Source organism: Pogona vitticeps, chromosome 6, assembly GCF_051106095.1.
Source record: "Pogona vitticeps strain Pit_001003342236 chromosome 6, PviZW2.1, whole genome shotgun sequence".
Lineage (NCBI taxonomy): Eukaryota > Metazoa > Chordata > Lepidosauria > Squamata > Agamidae > Pogona > Pogona vitticeps.
In genome coordinates, this window is record NC_135788.1 from 17,036,304 (window position 1) to 17,055,398 (window position 19,095).

Genomic DNA, 19,095 nt, shown 5'->3' on the forward strand with positions numbered 1-19,095 from the left:
AATAAAATGGCCGCCCACTCCGTTTTCGCAGCCTGCCCTTGCTTACCAAGGCGGCGAAAATGGTGGCCGTATGGGGAATCTTCGCTTAACGGTGAGTTTATCCCCCACAGGAACGCATTAAACAGAGGGGTTTTCAGTTCCGTTTAGCGATGTTTCCGGATAGCGGCGTTAATCCTGGAATGGATTAACGTCGCTATGCGGGGCACCACTGTATGTATACTATACCTATATAGTATATCTAAATTTTTGCAGGGCATATCACTTAGCAAACAGATAGCATATGCTATAATAATATGTCACTGTTTATTATCACTCTTAATACAGAATTAATTAACATAAGAATTTAGAGTATACAAATATCAGTGGAGAGAATTTTTAGCAAAATTCTCTAAAATTATCATTTGAGCAGTAAGTTATGCTAACAATTCAGTTGAGGGCCAAACTCTCCTCTGGTAAATGCATCTTCATTTGGCCAATGGACTAGCTAATGAAATAACTAAAATAACTACTAAGTGAATGAGCGATAGTATTAGAAGAACGTGATTTTCAGCCTTTTGAAGGATCAAACTATATGAACCATACATAAAGTAATTGCAATTGGGTTCCACAAACATGGTACCACTTCTGATAAGACTGTATTTCAAGCCAATCTCACATCTCACCAGCAGGTCTACAAATAAAGTTGGTGCTTAATATAATCTTCACATCTGCAAGCTTAGGGACAGTTTAACACTGGCACCTTGAACTGGGCCTGAAACACAACAATGAGCATAAAAAATGGTGTTTCATATTCTCACTTTTGGCCCACATCAACACCCAAGCAGCTGCTAGCTGGACCGCCCTAGACAGGGATGGAACTATCCAGAGCTAGTAAAATACATTTTAGCAACAGAACAACTAACCCAATAGTCATGGGAGATACAATTCCAGCAACGATCAGTTGTATACCTCCATTCAGACCAGCTCACTCCCCATTCAAGTACACTACTATCTTATCCATGTTAAGTTCAATTTCATTCATGTTTATCCATTGCCAAACCACCTACAGAAGACTATTCAAGAATTTCAGAGCCCTCTGGCTTTTGCTAATGAGAACAAAGAATGAGAACTTCATAATGGTGGTAGTGCAACCTAAAACTCTGGATAATGTTCTGCAGTGGTTTCAAGAAAATGTTAAATATCACTGCAAACAGCATGTAATTCTAAGGCACTCTCCAAACCAAAGGCCATGGATTAAATTCCTCAGTAATACTTTCTGTGACTAGGTTTCAAAAGACTTTCACTACAATCTCAATATGGTTCTGCCAAAGCCCAATCTTCTCATTCACTCAGTGAGTGGTAAAGATAGTCAGAAAGAGACCTAGAACTACCTTCACCTTCAGTGTCATCCACTTTGGTAAGCACTGCTGTTCTTATCCTGAAACCAGGCCAGTACATGATCTAGAATCAATTCAAATAACCAGTTTCTTTCCAGACCACTTGTAGTTGTAATCCCACGTGTTCTCCAAAAACTAACCCACAAAACGAGGGTCAGAAATGAAATAGTAGCTACCTATGTCCATTACACTGGGATTCAACTTCTTTAACAAAAGCTATCCACAAGGGCAACAGAAACCACTCTATCCTTCAATTTAATATTCACTGCCTCAGAGGTCCAAGTCCTCTAACCACCATGGTAGCTTTTCGCAATCCACAGAAACGGCTAATTCCAAATTCTATGGGAACAGCTCGTAGTTTACCAGAAGATGGCAGAGCTTGTAGCACTCACCTTTATTTAGTGCAACACCACAGCTTGAACCCAGCCACTGGACAATGGGTCTGCCCAAAAGACATTTCACACTGGCATTAGCGGGGAACTCAAATGCAGTTTTCCAAAAGACAAGATCTAATCAGATCTGTACACAAACAAAAACTGCTTCTGCCCATATTTAGGGGTGGGGATTGAATAACATCTCAAAAAAACAACAACAACGACGACAACAACAACAAAACCTCAGTTTCCCTGGAAGGGGTTTCTGGTCATTGATGTGGCCTGCTTCTATAAAAGAGCAGTTCAAATGATGTCAGCCATAAGGGGAAGTGGTACTTATGCTGGAATATAATCCTAAAATGAAGAATAAATGAACTTGGGTGCGGTATCATGAAATATAGTTTCAAAAGGTTTACTATTCCTCAAAACTATGAGCAGAACTGCAGTTATCTATTACAAATAATCTGTGACATTTTTATTTGTTTATTTATTATTGGATTTTTATCCTGCCCTTCTAGACAAGAGTATACTCAGGGCAGCTCACAATACATTGCGCACAAGCAACTTAAATACAGTGGTGTCTCACATAGTGATGTTAATCGCTGCGGCAAAAATCGCCGCTAACCAAAAACATCGCTATGCGATTTTTAAAAACCCCATTGAAATGCATTGAAACCCCTTCAATGCGTTCCAATGGGGTAAAAACTTACCTTTAAGCTAAAATCCTCCATACAGCAGCCATTTTCGCTGTCCGGTTAGCGAGGAATCCGTCCCAAATAAGAGCAGGCGGCCATTTTTTCCCCGGTGGCCATTATAGAACCGCCGATCAGCTGTTGGAAAAAATCGCTATGCGAAAATCAGTAAGCGAAACAGCTTAACGATCATAGCAAAGCAATTTTTCCTATTCAAAACATCGTTATGCGATCGCTTTTGCGATCACAAAAACCTAATCGTTATGCGATTTTATCATTAAACGGGGCGCTCATTAAGCGAGGTACCACTGTAATTAAAATCTAAATAGTACTATAATCAAGATGGGAGGAAAAATAGCAGAACCAAGAAAAGTAAAAAGACAAATATTACCATGAGGGAAGACTTGCCTAAAGTGCCAAGTTTTTAATTGGCTCTTGAAAACACCCAGTGAGGGTGCCAGGCAGATCTCTGTAGGCAAGCTGTTCCAAAGTTGAGGGGCCACCGCCGAGAAGGCCTGGTTTCTCATTCTTTCTTTCCAGATCTCTCTCGGCGTCAGGCCCCTCAGCCATTTCTCCTGGCTCGAGTAGATCTAGGTGGGAGAAGGTGTTCTGCCAATTATCGAGGTCCTAAACCGTTTAGGGCTTTGTATGTCATCAGTAACACTTTGAAATCAATGCGGAAACGAATGAGCAGCCAATGCAGAGCAGCCAGAATGGGAGATATATGCTTGGATTTTCTCGCTCCACTAAGTAATCTGGCTCCCGCATTCTGCACCATTTGAAGCTTCCGCATCAATCTCAAAGGTAGCCCCACGTAGAGTGCATTACAGTGGTCTAATCTCAAGATTACGAGCGCATGGACCAGAGTGGTGAGGGCCCCACCATCAAGATAGGGACGCAGCTGGGCAATCCACCACAGATGGTAATTGGCGGAGCGGACCACTGATGCCACCTGGGTTTCCATGGTGAGCATCAGGTCCGTACTCCCAAGCTGCGAACCTCACTCTTCACGGCGAGTAAACCCCCCAAAAGAGAGGGAGTGCCCTAAACCACCAATGGAGGGGCCATCCACCCTCAGGACCTCTTTCTTGTCGGGTTCAGCCTCAACCCTTTCTCCTGCATCCATTGCAGTACGGCCTCCAGGCAACGCTGAAGGGACAGAACGGCATCCACTGAAATAGGTGAAAAGGAGATGTAGAGCTGCGTGTCATCAGCATACTGATGACACAAAGCTCCACACCCCAATGACCCCTACATGAAATGTAGCATTTTTGCACAATTTGTTCAACAATGAAAATAAAGCAAACCTAAGAGTATCATCAGTCTCACAAACTAAAACAATAAAAGAGTGAAGAAACCTTAATTAAAATATTAGTTTCAGTAACAGAGAACTATTTCTAGTACAGTGGTGCCTCGCAAGACGAGCACCCCGTTTAACGACGAAATCGCATCACGACGAACTTTTTGCAATCGCAGAAGCGATTGCTTTACGATGGTTTCAATGGGGCAATTTCGCTTTGCAATGATCAGTTCCCTGCTTCGGGAACCGATTCTCGCAAAACAACGATTTTTGGCCAGCTGATCAGCGGTTTCAAAATGGCCGCCAGGTAAAAAATATGGCCCCCTGCTCTTTTCTGGGACGGATTCCTCGCTGCACGGGCAGTGAAAATGGCCACGCTATGGAGGATCTTCACTGGACGGTGAGTTTCAAGCCCACAGGAACACATTAATTGGGTTTTAATGCATTTCTATGGGCTTTTTTATTTCGCATTATGACGTTTTCGTTCTACAGAGATTTTGCTGGAACGAATTAACATCGTAATGCGAGGCACCACTGTATTTAGTCTTTTTGGCTTCCACTTGAACTAAACCATTCTAAACTGTATTTGTCAAATATTGGCACCTTATCTAGTTTATTCAAAGATAATTACTGCCAGGATGGATTAAAATTCACAATTTTTATTTAATTTTTTTAAAATCAGATTTTTTAAATTTATATCAATTTATTTAATGAAATGCTTTTGGAGGGAAAATGTATGTAAATAGTTTTCTATTTAAGACACACTATAGTTCATGCCATAGTTATGCAGCGTGAGGCTGAATATTCATACAATATTTACATTTTTTATAAACTAATTCAATTAATCCAAGTTATCCCTGAGATCACATGCAGTTTTTTACAAAGTAAAAATGGTATAAAATAAACTAAGTTTAGCTCTGAAATTCTTGAATAGGTTGGGGGGGAGGTATTTACTATTTTCGGCAGCGGGTAAGTGAATCAGCAGATTCTGATCCCACGGATGGGGGGTTCCTACTGAGCCTTAAATGCTAGGCTTGAAGATGGTTCAAAAATATTTGTTTTTAAAGTTTTTTTTTTGTTTAACCACTTCAGTTAATAAACACTGAAGTATAATCAAATACAAGAATGTGTATGTTATATGTTGTTACTGTTTTAGTTAAATAAAATTTGAGTAGTTCTCCAAATACGAAATTTATTAAACTAAAATCAGTTCTGATATAGATTTTTACTAATTTATTTATTATTTATTTGATTTATATCCCGCCCATCTGGTCTGGTCGACCACTTGGATGGCTAATCTGACAGGTCATTATTCTAAATATAAAATCTTCATCTGGTTCCAAATATTAAAGAATATAACTACCAGAAAGAATAAGTTTTTACATTTAAAAGTCAAGATTTAAATCAAGTCTTACTCACTAGCAATTTAAATTGACTTGATTTAAACAAAATCCACCCTGATTACTTCAATTGCTTCTTGACCGAAATATTCAACAGGAGCAAAGTCACTGACAGAGCAATCCTGTAGAAATCTATTCAGAGGTTAAATCCCATAAGGTCAGGGAGATTATACCCAGGTAAACAAGCATATAAATGGAGCCTGAACTCACAAAACTGTTGATTCAGAACAGTCATACTGTTAAACTGCAAAACGGAAGGAATATAAGGACTAACATTTTAAACCAATCAATGTGTACATTATGAAAAACCTGTCTTAAAAACATTTTTCGAAGTTCCATGAGATAAGGATGCATAGAAACAGGGGTGGACATACTGCAGCTCTTAAGGCAGTGATTCCCAACCCTTGGTCCCAGATGTTCTTGCATTAAAACTCTCAAAAGCTACGAGCTGTGCTGGCCAGAATTTCTAGGTGATGTAGTCCAAGAACATCTGGGGACCCAAGGTTGGGAATCACTGAGCTAAAGCTTTTTAAAGGCATCAAGACACCTTTAGCTCCTACACCAAGCCTAAAAAATTAAGGGTTAAAAACCCCAAAAAACTTTTTTTAGCTCTTTTCTATAAAATTATGCGCTGGGTTTCAAAACAAAGCTTATCATAGTGCTTACTCTTCTCAAGAGATTCTGCACACCCATTACATGAACACAGTTCTGGAAAAGAGATGACAATTAAGCAATCTTTTCTACCTTTCATTGATTTCCAGACTCCACGCAATGTCCCCTCTCTTCACTAGAAGACTTCTACTTTAAGAAACTCTTCTAATAAGAAAGTACCTTATAAAAGGCATTTGAGAACAAATTTGACACAAATCCAGAAAGAAACTGAACAAAAGACACAAATCCCTTCTAACTGCACCAATTCTTATCTTCAATTTTGAAGTTACAAGCAATTTAACAGGAGACCTACAGCATTTTCCTAGGGAGAGTCAGTACCTTAATACTGCATTCCTTCTACCTTCTATTTTCTCGTCACAATGAAATTACTAACACCGACTTCAATAGAAATTACTTTCAAGTACACTGAAATCAACAATTTAGATTATGGAAAGAAGATGACACTTTAGAGCAATCTCATATAATGGCCAAAATCCTATTGTTTCTCCACACTGGCATAGTACAACTGGTGTATATTTCAGTGGTAAATTGTCCCAAGTTAAGAAATTAGCAGAGGCATCTACTGTTGCTTGCCAGGTTGCTGGTTCTCAACTAGTGGCAATCTGTCACCATAGTTTACGTCCATTGGATTACACCAATAGGTGTAAATAATAGAATTTGGACAATGTATTTTATCTTTCCAGAAAAAAAATCATAGCACAAACAATATCTAGGCACTGAAAAACATGACACTACCATATATTTTTTTGCAAAAGACAATACATTGATTGTTTACTCAAGAGTAAAATGTACAATATCTATGAATGTGGATGACTGTAACATATGCATATTCAATAACTACTACTAAATGTCCATTAATCTACTCTGCTTCAAATTTATCTTATCTTCTTGCTTAGATGTTCTCTGTAGAAAAGCAGGAAGAACCCCAAGTACTGCCATTCTAATGCTGGAAAAGAGCCTAAACAGCTCAAAATACCCAAGAAGTCTTGAGACGAAATGACGGGTCTAAGACAGTGGTTCTTAACCTTGGGTTACTCAGGTGTCTTTGAACTGCAACTCCCAGAAACCCCAGCCAGCATGGCTGGTGGTGAAGGCTTCTGGGAGTTGCAGTCCAAAAACACCTGAATAACCCAAGGTTAAGAACCACTGTTCTAAGAGAAGCTGGAAATGTGGGACACCAACACCCTCTATCATTGAACTGTACTGTTGATAAAGGAGCTCTGTTCACCTAGAAGTAGCATAAAATGGCAAAATAGCAGAATAGGAAAACTTTACATGTTATGTAGATGTGCAATGCCACTACAATCCTTCTTTCATTTCAAAAGCTATAGAAGAGAGTAAGATTATAGCCGATTGTTTCAATCTTCAAATTGTACAGTAATCCTTAGACAGTCTACTCTGGTCTAGACTACAGAACACAGCACTGAAGACTTTTGGCATAACAGCATTGTATTATTTGGTATACCACAGAATAAAATAAGAATACAGTATTTGTTAGAATAACAAAAAACAGTATATATCTAGTCTTGTTACGTTAATACTAGATAACTATTTCTAAGTATTACCAATTTGTCAAGAATAACTCATTTACCAATTGAATTTTGACAAATACACTAAATACAGAGGGGAAAGGCTCCACAAAGGAGCTATAGTAATTTTACATTGGGCACATAAAAGCCTACATCCCTAGCAGATACAACATTTCGTATTGCTTGAACAATATTGTGGTAGAGTACACTGAATGACACAAAATACCACAACTGTTTCTACAGATAAATACCAATTATGAAGCCTTCTAGCTAGTCAACCTGGTATCCCTCAACTGTCTAGAGACAGATGAACTTCCTCTCCAACTCAAGGGACAATACAGAACTGCTAGATAACTCAGTGATATAGGCAACTGGCTGCAGAGCCAGATATTCGGAGTTTAATTCCCTGCTGTGCCTCTTTGACAGAGGCTAGACTTCATGATCCATAGGGTTGCTTCCAGCAATGCAGTTCTAAAATTACTAACATCATTTTCCCAGAGCTACTACTCATTTGGCAAAATTCTGTGCAGAGCCAGATTATGTTATCAGAACTGTCAGCAGCAATTTTTACTATTTATTACAGGTTCAACCACTCCCCCGTCATCTCAAGACTCCCAGTCTTCCACAGGTAAAAGGGAGCCCTAGGAACCCTCAGAAGGCAAGGGATAAGAAGTTTGAATAATATCAGTACCAGAGGGTGATGTTATCTGGGTCCTCAGTGCAACTTTACACCAGCAGCATTTTGGCTACTGCTACAGTAAATTACCTATGATATGGCTCAATTAGGGTGAATCAAAGGTTCCAAACATAAATGATGATGATTCTTTTAGTTGTATCTGCCACTGTTAACTCAGTGTACCTTTTAGTGATAAACAATCACAAATTTAAAGTCAGTGTAGATATTTTCTGTTGTGCACCAACTGCATAACTTGGGTGTGATAGCAAATGTCTACATTGACTTAACAAATTAACTGCACAAACTGACATCTGTAGTTATGCCAATATAAATTCCAGCATTTTATTCCACTTATAAAATTAATAACTATTTGGCTTATTGTAGAACGTTATCTCCTACTTAAACAATGACATTTCCTAATGAAAAGCTAGTTTCCTACCCTAATGAGTATGCCTGAAAATGAGGAATCCCATAATTTCTCACTTCACTTTCTACTTCCTTCATCTATTAGTGCCCCAGTATTTTCTTACCCATTATGATAACTGTTCTTATATTCATCAAAAAACATCATGTATATGGATGGTACCATATAAATATACATGTCTAAGACAGAACTGTGTGGGAAGAAATCTTTCTGCACCCCTTACAGCAGCAACCTTCCTTTTGCGAGCTAAGCAATCCACAATAAAGGCCTCATTTAATTGCTTAAATCTATGTGCTGCAGTTCTTTACCTTCTACCTTTCCCCACCTCTCTTCCTTGGATACAATTTTCCTATTTCCATCTTCTCCTATTTCAGAATATGTATTTCTCACAAAGAAGCCACCACACCATCTCACATTAGGTGGTATTTGATCACATCTCCCCAGTCCTGGCTCCTTTGCAGTAGTTACCAGTTGCATCTCTGATCTGCTTCAAGGTTTTGATGCTCACCTGTAAAACCCTGCAGTCTGGGACCCCATTACTTGTTAGAGTATCTCTTCCCAAGATCACCCACCTGCATCACCAGATCCCCCCAGGTAATGCTCCTCCAGGTAACTGCTCCAAATTTTGCTTGCTTGTTCATTCTATGACTTTGATTGTATTCTTTCATTTTTGTTTTGTTACGTTCCACTGGATTTTATCATATTGTTAACAGCGCAGAATAGTGTGATACATTAATGGGGTGGTATATAAATGAAATAAACATATAAGCAACACTACAGAAAGCCATGCCCATAAGGGATTCAGTTTTCCTCTCCCGTCTAGATTCAGATCGGCTATCTTGATCTCAAATAAAACATACAACCTATGTGCCTAAAGCCTACTAACAGGGAATAATCACACAGAGATGCCAAAAACATCTACACAGAACGCCTTTTTAACAAAATATATACATGACAAAGGACTATGGATTTAAGTATGCTCTAAAGCTCCAGTTTAAACTGAAGCCAATTTTTGTTTATAATGCATTAGAAAAAATAGTTTATCTTGTGAACCAAACACTTTTTCAAAAATATTTAATCACAACCCTATTATATGAAAGATATGCTCGGAATTTCTGATCCTTTTTCTGACTGAAGGAACAAAATGTGTGCTGTATCCTAAAATAGATATGCTTCACAAAGCTGCTGTCTCTCTGTTAGCAAAATAATATAAATACTTCCAAAATATCAGGCAATTGTTGTATTGATTTGAATAAAAACGAATGTGTATTTTAAGAGTAGCTCCTGGTGTTGTACCTCCCATATAACTTGTCAACTAAAGAAAACTACAGAATAAATGCTCTGATTACGATGAAAGCCAACAAAATAAAATAAATGAAGTGAAAAATTGTAAAAGTGTATTTCACTTTAAGGGAGTTTTATATGTACTGTGTTTCCCCAAAAAGTAAGACAAGGGTCTTATATTATTTTTTGCTCCAAAAAAGGCATTAGGGCTTATTTTAAGGAGAAGTCATCTTCTTCTGATTGGTGCACAATGCTACACAATGGTGGAGGGCGGGGTTTCACTTAACTGGGGCTTATTTTTGGGTTACGGCCTATATTACGAGCATCCTGAAAAATCATACTTGGGCTTATTTTCAGGTTAGGTCTTATTTTTGGGGAAACAGGGTAAACTGAAATAATGTGACAAGTCATTTGTCTCAGTACTGTTCTGATGCAAGCTAGTAATACTTTGAACAAAATTCAGCTCAAGTTAACTCACCACCATCCCTCTCTCTAACTCTGTGAGTATGAATGCTTTTAGCTTTACTGTGTCCAGTGTTGTCACCATACTTGTTTTCAGGGCTATCGGATCGTCGCAACATTTTATTTGGTGGTGAAGGGTCTGTGGTGTCTCGCATCTTGTCATGCCGATGATCACCACCGCTGGGGTGACTCTTTGATGAATACTTAAGAGCCTGCAAGAAATTACAAGATATAGACAAATGACTATATTTTGTTCTACTAAAGAAAAAACACTACGCAGCATGAAAAACTTGCCAGTGGAATCAAATAGCCTACAATTACACATCTGACTTCTAAAATTCATTAACCATCTTCTTCTCCAATCTCTAATCCTTTTACAAATTTAGTAACAAATGAGTCCTTTATTCCTAATCCCAATTATCAACAAGAAATATTTTTATTACTAAAACACCCTCTTAAGCAATGCATTCAGCTGATCCTCAATCAACTCAATTATCCCAGTAAACCACTGGTTCCCAGCCTCGGATAAACCAGGTGTTTTTGGACTGCAACTCCCAGAAGCCTTCACCAACAGCTGTGCTGGCTGGGATTTCTGGGAACTGCTGTCCAACAACTCGGTTACCCAAGCTTGGGAACCACTGCTGCAAACTGTCTTCTTTTAAAACACTTTTGCAGAAGTTAACAGCCTTAGCTGAACACTCAGGCAAGCTGTATTCCATACAATTTAAATACTTGCTTGTAATCAGTAGAATGTATACAAAGCAAGGTTGGCTACATGCAATTTATGAAAAATTCTCATCTGCAAACAAAATTTATGGAGTTTTGCAGGAGTATTAAAAGGAACACAATCTACAATGTTACAAGTATGATACTAGTACTTAGCATCCCCAGCACCTTGTGTATACTGAACACACTTTGACAGAAGTGTTCGTCAGCCGCCTTTTTCTCAACATTTTCACAATGCAAATTTCTGTGTGGTGAACATTTATACTGTATGGACTGACACCACCTGCAGCCTCCAGTGGTCAATTTTTTCAACACATGACCACTAAGATATGGATGAATACTTAAATAATCCTATTTAAACCCCACTTCTGAGTTTTTGTGCAGGAGCGAAGTGTTTACGTATTTAAAGATAACTTAATTCTATTTACAGATATCTTTACTTCCTACAGGTTTAAAATTTTCATGCACTGGCAAAATGATCTTGGAAAGTTATAATTCTGTTGGAATTTCATTTCACGACCTAGAACCTACCCAGTGTATGTCTAATGGGTCAGAAATGGGAAACAGGAGGTAAACAGATCCCAAGAGACTCTTCTGACTTAGTTTTCAGTGACTTCCCTTCATTTCACCGATTTCCCAGGAACGAAAAACAATGCGGCCGCTGGTACCCCCCCCCCCGCGTCCCGTATGAGGCCTAGGCCTCTAGCTTCTCCGCCCCGCCAAACTCCCCTCGCCGCCTCGCTCAGGCCTTCGCGCTCGGAGAAGAAAACCTGCCATAGCGGCCAGTCTCTCTCTCTCTCTCTTCCCCCCGCTTCCCTTCCCCCGTGCGCCGAGCGCGGAGCAGAGGAAAGGGAAGCGGGTGGCTTCTGCGCGGCCTAGCGGCAGCGGCTCAACCCTGCGCTCGAGTAGCTCCGCTCGCCCTCCTCCCACACTCCAGTTGCCGCCGCAAAGGCCTATCGGTGTGGGACTGCGGCGGGCGAAGCCGTCGGTACCTGGTAGGGCTGCGAGTCCCCCTTGCGGTCGTGACAGCTGGAAAAGAGAAAAAAGAAGAAAAATATGTTACGTTACCGAGCGGCCGTTACCGGCCGTTGGTGTCGGGGCGAGGGTGGGGGAGGGGGGCGAGAAGCGTAGACGGTGAAGGCGGAACGCAAAGGTGGGGGGGGGAGGGAGGGAGGAAGGGAGGGTTATTTACCCATCATTGAGTCTTTGCTGTTTCCTCGCATACATTACCATCAATGCCCGGCCTGTGTGAGAGAGACTGAGGGGACCAGGAGGGCGCGGCCGGGCCACGGGCGCCGCCGAAGGGGGAGGGGGAGGAAGCAGCGCTCCGACCGGGGGCAGGGAGGAGGAGGGGGAGGGAGGGAGGAGGAGGAGCAGCGGCTCAGGCAGCTCGGCTGTGAGGGGAAGCAACGCTCACGGGCCCATCTCCTCTCCGCACCAGCGAGAAACAAGAGAGCGAGGCGCCGCCGCGGGGGAAAAAAACCCACACCGCGCACAGGCAGAGAAGCGCGGAGGAAGGCGACGACGACGACGTCTTCCCTCCCCCCTCGCTGCCACTGCCTGCCCGCCCGCCCTCGCTCGCTCGCCCTCCGCTGCTTCAGTTGCTGCCGCCGCCGCCGCCTCCTCCCCCCTCCTCCCTCAGCCACTGCTCCCAACACTACCGCCGTCCAACTACATCCGGGGACCACAGACGCCGCCGCCTTCGCTTAACGTCGGCTCTCGTCGGCTCTTTCCGCCCAAGCTCCGCCCCCCTTCGATCTGTTTTGTTTTAATGACCTCCTTCCTCTTTCTTCGCGCTAGAGCCCGCCTTCCTCCCCTCCGGATGCCGAGGCCCTCTCTTCTTCGGCAGACATCGGCAATTTCCGTCAGGTCCCGGAAATCCCTTCGCGGTGGATTTTTATACGCCGAGGCTTATCCCCCCACCCCCCGCTTCAAGGCCGGGCATTCGAGTTTCACGACACGTCAGGCATTTCCGTCCCGCCCGCCAGGCCTTCGCTTTCGGCGAGAGCATCGGCCGTTCCCTCCCCCTTGATCTCCGCTGGGAGTCCAGAGAGACATCGGCTATTTCCGGAGGAAGGGGAAGAAAAAAAAAGAACGCCGCCCCCTTCGGCTATTTCCGTGACCCCGCTTTTCTGAACCCATTCGGAAGCCCTGAAAAAGCTGCGCGCCTACTGGTGGAGCCACTTCCGAGCTTCTGATTGGCTGAGGTCACTTTCCTTTCGTTCTTGCTCGAGATGGCCGGAGCCGCTCTTGTCTTGGCGGGGGGGCGGGCGTCGCCTTTCTCCGCCCGGCTCGGCTCCACTTAACAAGGACGACAATTCGCATGCATGCTCAGGAGAGAGGATAAAGCGCCAGGGAAAAACTGGGTATGGACGGCGGTTTTGGAAAGGATGCCGAGAGTCCTTTTTTTTTCTTGCGGGATGTAGAGCCAGGAACCATTTTGAGTCTCCAGGACAAGCCTCCTTGGGGCGAGTCCAAAAGAAGGGGCTTAAAATGTCGCATTGGGAAGGGACTCGGCTGGAAGCTCCCATTTCATGGTTCCTTCCAGCAAAGTGGGTCGCTGACTGGGAAAAAAAAACTCCCAGGCTAGCCAGAGTGCCCTATAGGCACAATCTCTTTGGCTTAAACAGGACTGCTTGCGCTCGGAAATGGGTCTCGTTCCTGAGCAAGCGTGCATCGCGCCGGGCTATCAATCTCCAGCCCTCCTTCCTTGTCTCTGTGTGTGGAAACGCCCAAAATGTCGCTGCGGCTTATACAGCCTAGCGCGGTGGCCTGCCTAGCCTCTTTGGGGGGGGGGGGTTGCTTTCTGAAGGCGGGAAAAGGGGGTGAAGTGGGGGAAGGCGAAGGGCATGCCAGCCTCACTCTTTCCAGTGCGCAAGCGCAGGGGTGTTTCCTTCTTTTCCTCCCCCGCCCCCCCACCAGCTGTGTTTGGGGCTGTTGCCGCCGAAGTCTCCGCCCCGCAGGTGCCGAGGGGCTGCTCTGAAGCGAGTCCGGAAGGAGCCGCGCGGCCTCCTTGGTCGCTGGTCGGGCAGGCGCCCCCCCCGGGGATGGGAGGGCGGTTGTGGGCCCGGGCGAGCCCCGCTGCCAGCCGCGGAAGCCAAGAGAGAGGCACCTGCCCGGACCGAGCCGCTGCTGCCGCCGCGCCTTTTTCCGCCCCTTCTCGTTTTGAGGGCAGAAAGAGAAAAGGGGGCGGCTGAGCTCCTGGATTTGCCCAGAGAGGAGGAGGGCGCGAATCGGCGCAGCTTTTTGCCCCCCTCGGTCCGTGAGGAGCCTCCCCCCGGCCGAGCCCCGTTGGCTTGTAGGCAGCTGGCCTCGCTCGGGACCGGAGCCCTGGAAAAGAAAAGCCTCCGGAGGCCGCTTCACGAGGGCCAAGCGGTCTTCTTGGGCTCCGGTTACCCCCCCTTCCCCCGGCAGCTTATTCGTCGTCGTCAGAGAAGGAGGTTCGGACCCTTGCCTGTGTGTCCCTCCTGTGGTGGTGTGCACGTGTGGATGCTTGTTTCGCTCTGTATGTCCGCGCGCGCACATCCGCCTGCATGAATGCTCCTCTGACTTCTGCCCCTGGATGCCCTTGTCCGTTCTGGCTATCTTTTTTGTATTTTCTGCCGCACCAGTGGAGCAGGCACTGCTTGCCACTGGACATACTGGAGCGGCAGGAGAGAGGAATTGAAAGTGGCCCCTCCCCCTCCGGTGATCTTCCTCTTCTTCTGTCCTGTCGAGTCACTTTATGGCCCACCTTATGAATTAATGGCCTGCAAAAAAAAGGTCCTGTTGTTAACAGCCTTGCGAACGAAAGGCTGTGGTTCCTTTAGTGGGTGAAGCTATCTCATGCTAGGTCTTCCTTTGTCCCTATTGCCTTCCGATTTTCCTAGCACTCTTGTCTTTTCTAAAGAGACTTGCCTTCTCGTGATCCGTCCATAGTATCAGCATTCTGAGAGACATGTATTATAGGTTGCTTGATTCGTATGAGCTTCTCCAAATAAGTGTCATAGTTGAGCTGAGATGTAAAATGCCAGCCTGTTATAGACCTTGGAAAATTTTCTGCTGTACAGCGCATAAGCTCCCCCAGGTGGCTAAGGTATTGTGGAAGTTGTGGTCTGAAATTCTGGCCTCTTGGCTCATCCACCATCGCCCGTGGTACAAATAAGAGTTGGGGTATTTGTATCCCTGGGGATATGAATAGTGCTGCAGAGATCCAGCCCCCCCCCCCAACCAGCTAGTCCACTCAGCAGTTGCCGTTCAGCATGCATAGCTGTTATCTGCCTTGTCATACTAATTGTGGAAGCAACCTGGTCAGTGCTTCCTCTCCCCGCGCAGCCAACCACCCCGATAAGGACATGGGATGAAGAGTCTCCCTACTGAGCTGTTAGGCAGTAGGCTGCACAGGGAGGGGGAAGCGCCGGCTTGGCTGCTTCTGCAATTGGCATGATGATTGGACAACAGCCACGCGCACCACACAACAACCAGTAAGTGGACGGGCTGGTTCAGGGGGCAGGGGCTGAATCTCCACAAGAACCCTGTGGTGCCAATATTTGTATCACCAGCATTGTGAATAGTCCAACTCTAGTAAAAGTTCTAGTAGTCTTTGCAGAGTTCGAGGAAAGAACCTCCTGGAGATTTAAAACTATTCCAAAATTCAGTTCTCCTGAATTTTCAGTAAATGTGTGTCAGCTTGAAGCTTGGATTGTAACTGCATTTTACTGTAAACATTTTGCAGGTAACAAAGCAAATGTTTTGGTAGTCCCACATTCTTGGCATCCATAAATCATGACAAAATGAAATCTTGTCAGAAACCATCACCAAGCTCTGTAAGCCAATGGCCTAATCCAAAATCTGATCAATCCTGGTTGTCTAATGCACATGTTGGTCTCAGATCATACTTGTTTTCCAGCATCAAGCCAATGAGGAAGCAGACTGTATACGTATTTATATTTCCAAGTCAGTATATAGATGTGGAACAGCTTAACAACACTTTGGAATCAGAGGAGGAGAAGACTTAGTGTAATAGACAAACATTTGTGGACCAAATAGAGAGAGCAAGAGAAAAGATAGGATTGTGTATTTTGCCTATATCATTCTTCCTCCTCCATGCTCCTTTATTTGATAAATATTTACAGACTCATTGTTCAATACTTGTGCATAATCATTCAACTGCACATTCGTAATAGCAGTTCAGATACGCATGCATGTTCTTATGTTCCTTATGCATATACATGCACAAAATGCCAATTCACCTACACATCTATTAAAGCAATTGCCTATTCAGTTGTGCAAATATATGCTACAACATGTTTTACATGGTTAAACACACCTACAAACTTTCTTCCATTTGTTATAGGTTCTGTTGGTTGGGTGCTTTGAAAATGTGGCCAGGAGCCGCATATAAGGAACATGGCTGTATTGGTTTGCAGACTAGATTCTTCTTTTCTGGGACTCAGTGGTTTCTGGTTACAGCTGTAGAACAGCGCCGGGCAGTCAGTCCAGCTTGTGAATGACTGCTTCCGCCCCGCTGGAGGTAACTGCAAGCAGGACGAGGGAAAGTTGCAATTAAGGAGGGAAGGAAGGTGTGAGAGAGTGACAGGTCATTACCTATAGCAGGGCTCTTCCTAACTTGCATAAAATAAGATCAATGCAGTTCAGAACAATCTGTGCCCAGTCCTTTATGTTCATGTGCTGGGATGCCTGCCTGTATCTGTTTTGGCTTCCCATAGAATTATTTAAACAGATTTCATTTAAAGTATCTGTTGGACTTTTGTTCCCTCTGGTTTCCCTCAATCCTTCATTTTTTTAAAAAAAAAAGTTATCACAGTACAATCTTACATGCGCTTGCTTGGGAGTAATTTCTCTTGAATACAGTGGGAGTTACAATATTACCCTTTATGTTACTATTTCAAGTGTCATTGATTTCAGTAGACTATATGCACATAAAATGTTTGAGAAAAGAGAAAAATGCTGCATGCATTTAGAACAAAGCCAAATGAATGGTGCACTTCATTTTACATGGAAAGTCATTGAGCAAACATTTTTGAAATAAGTGAGCAACTGGAGCCCATTGTAAGGTCTCCTCAAAATGTCACTGAATTGTTGTCTGCAAAAGCTGCACAGGACGAGAATTAATTCTCATACACCTTGTTTGCCAGCAGAATTGAGCAGCTGTCTGGTAGCCCAGAGGGAACCTGAGCCTTGTGGCGCAGTGGTTAAACTGCTGTACTACAGCTAAAACTGTGTTCACGACTTGGGGTTCAGTCCCAGGTCTGCCAGCTCAAGGTTGACTCAGCCTTCTATCCTTCCAAGGTCAGTAAAATGAGTACCCAGTTCGCTGGGGGGGGGGCAATGTGTAGCCTGCATAATTAACTTGTAAACCGCCCAGAGAGTGCTTGAAGTGCTATGGGGCGGTATATAAGCAACATGCTTTTTGCTTTTGCTTTGATTCTAGTAAGAGACAGGATATACAAGAATGAATCTCCTACACCATCATTTCTCCCACATTTCCACACAGAACCTGGAATGCTGGGAAAGATATAAATACAATACAGTGGTACCTCGCAAAATGGTTTATTCGCGAGACGATGAGTTTTTGTGATTGCTGTAGCGCTTCAGAAAATGGTTTTCCCTATGGGCGATTTTCACTGGATGATGTTTCAGTCCGTGCTTCAGAAGATGGGGTTTTTTTGGGACCATTTTTCGCAAGATAGCTATTTTGACAGCTGGTCCACACTTCACAAAAAAGTTTTCCCTATGGGTGATTTTCGCAAGACGATGACTATTTTCCCCATTGGAATGCATTAAATGGATTTCAGTGCATTCCAGTGGGGAACTGCATTTCGCAAGATGATGTTTTCACAAAACAGTGATTTTCGTGGAACGAATTAACATCGTCTTGCGAGGCACCACTGTAGTTCCTGTGATAACTTTTTTCCAGCACAAATGCTGGAAAGCCTCCCCTTCTTACCAGCAGTCCTGAAGAGTTTCACTGAATGGCTCTTCAGCTTCCACGCTGGCAGTATTGAGCAGATCACTGGGATGGGGAGGAGATGAATGACCCCCGCCCAACAGTGGCTCATGGGATTGGTGAAGTCTGAACACCACCATCAGCTGCTTAAAATATCAGTAGCCAAGCAAATCTAAGAGGTCACAGCATTGAGTGATGGCAAAATAGGATTCTTGGAAGCTTACAAAAAATGGTTTCTTTAATCACATTGTAATCTTTGGCTGTTGATTTGTGTTGCTTTGTGCACATGCTGGCTTGACATAGCAGTACTGACAGATGGTTCTTTCCTTTTTGAAATCTGAAATAGGAAGCTGATGGTGGCATGTACAACCAGCGGAAGAAAATTACTCCTCCTTTCCCAACAAGGTGGAACCTAGAGGATGACTCATCAGGGGGCTGTTCTACAAAGCTATAATAATGAACTTGTGAAATACATGGAAAACTTATGTATCCAAAGAGAAGAGCTGAATAAGCAGATTGGTCAAGCAGAAGAAGAGAAGAATAAGACCCAGGATGAACTCAAGAAACTAACAAAACGTTTGGAGTCTGTTTGCGAACGCTTGGAGGAGAAAATTGCTGCACAGAAGAAACTTGATAAAATTCTTGCTGAAACTGAACTGGCCTATGAGAAGATCTTGGAAAGTACTCGAATGCTCCTGACTGTTTTGAAGACAGAAACAGGGAATCTGGATGAAATAATAACACTGAAAAGTAACGTGGCTGGGGATGTTCAAATGTTTGGGCTCCAACAAACCCAACATTAAGTTTGGTGAAAAGTTATCCAATAAGTCTCACTCAGCAGTCACTTTAATGTGTGTCTTGTGTATTGATGGTGCATTTTAAAAATAGTCAATAAACAGTAATAAAATTCTTAAACTAAAATAATTTAGGTCTTTTTGCAGACTGCAAGTAGCAAGAGATAGGACTTCATTATTTGAGATCCTATTTGTACAAATATAAAGAGGGCTAACGTTTTCACATACCTGTATAGTTTAGCATTAAACCATGAAGTGCTTTCCTATTCTTAGGTGTGTAGTCCAAGGGGAGAGCCCCAAAGTTGCACTGTTATGGAATAGAAGAACTAGGATTGGACATGCCACTAACTGTAAATGCAGCATGAGGCACTTGGCATAGGAAACACATCTTGGTACAGTGGGGTCTTGACTTGCGAACGGCCTGAGTTGCGTACTTT

The 19,095-nt window shown here is 43.3% G+C and overlaps 1 protein-coding gene and 1 non-coding gene across 7 annotated transcripts in view; one reads left to right on the forward strand and one right to left on the reverse strand.

Annotated features, from left to right (window-relative positions):
* Positions 1-12,831, reverse strand: part of WAC (WW domain containing adaptor with coiled-coil) — a 55,369-nt gene extending 42,538 nt beyond the window's left edge. For 3 of the 6 annotated variants that reach the window (XM_073003007.2, XM_073003006.2, XM_073003009.2), the window contains exons 1-3: positions 12,108-12,284; positions 11,908-11,944; positions 10,206-10,401 (exon numbers count right to left, since the gene is read on the reverse strand). In XM_073003007.2, the coding sequence (XP_072859108.2) occupies positions 10,206-10,401; positions 11,908-11,944; positions 12,108-12,148 (274 nt within the window). In that variant the 5' untranslated portion in view covers positions 12,149-12,284. Of the gene's footprint in view, positions 1-10,205; positions 10,402-11,907; positions 11,945-12,107; positions 12,286-12,576; positions 12,645-12,691 lie in introns of those variants that run through there. The other 3 variants (XM_020800972.3, XM_020800999.3, XM_073003008.2) reach the window with 3 other exon arrangements.
* A 188-nt stretch (positions 12,832-13,019) lies between these two features.
* LOC110082983 (uncharacterized) lies at positions 13,020-18,788 on the forward strand. Its single transcript, XR_012088228.2, has 2 exons — positions 13,020-13,281; positions 18,211-18,788. It is a non-coding gene; the product is annotated as an uncharacterized LOC110082983 (transcript).
* Positions 18,789-19,095: the final 307 nt, after the last annotated feature.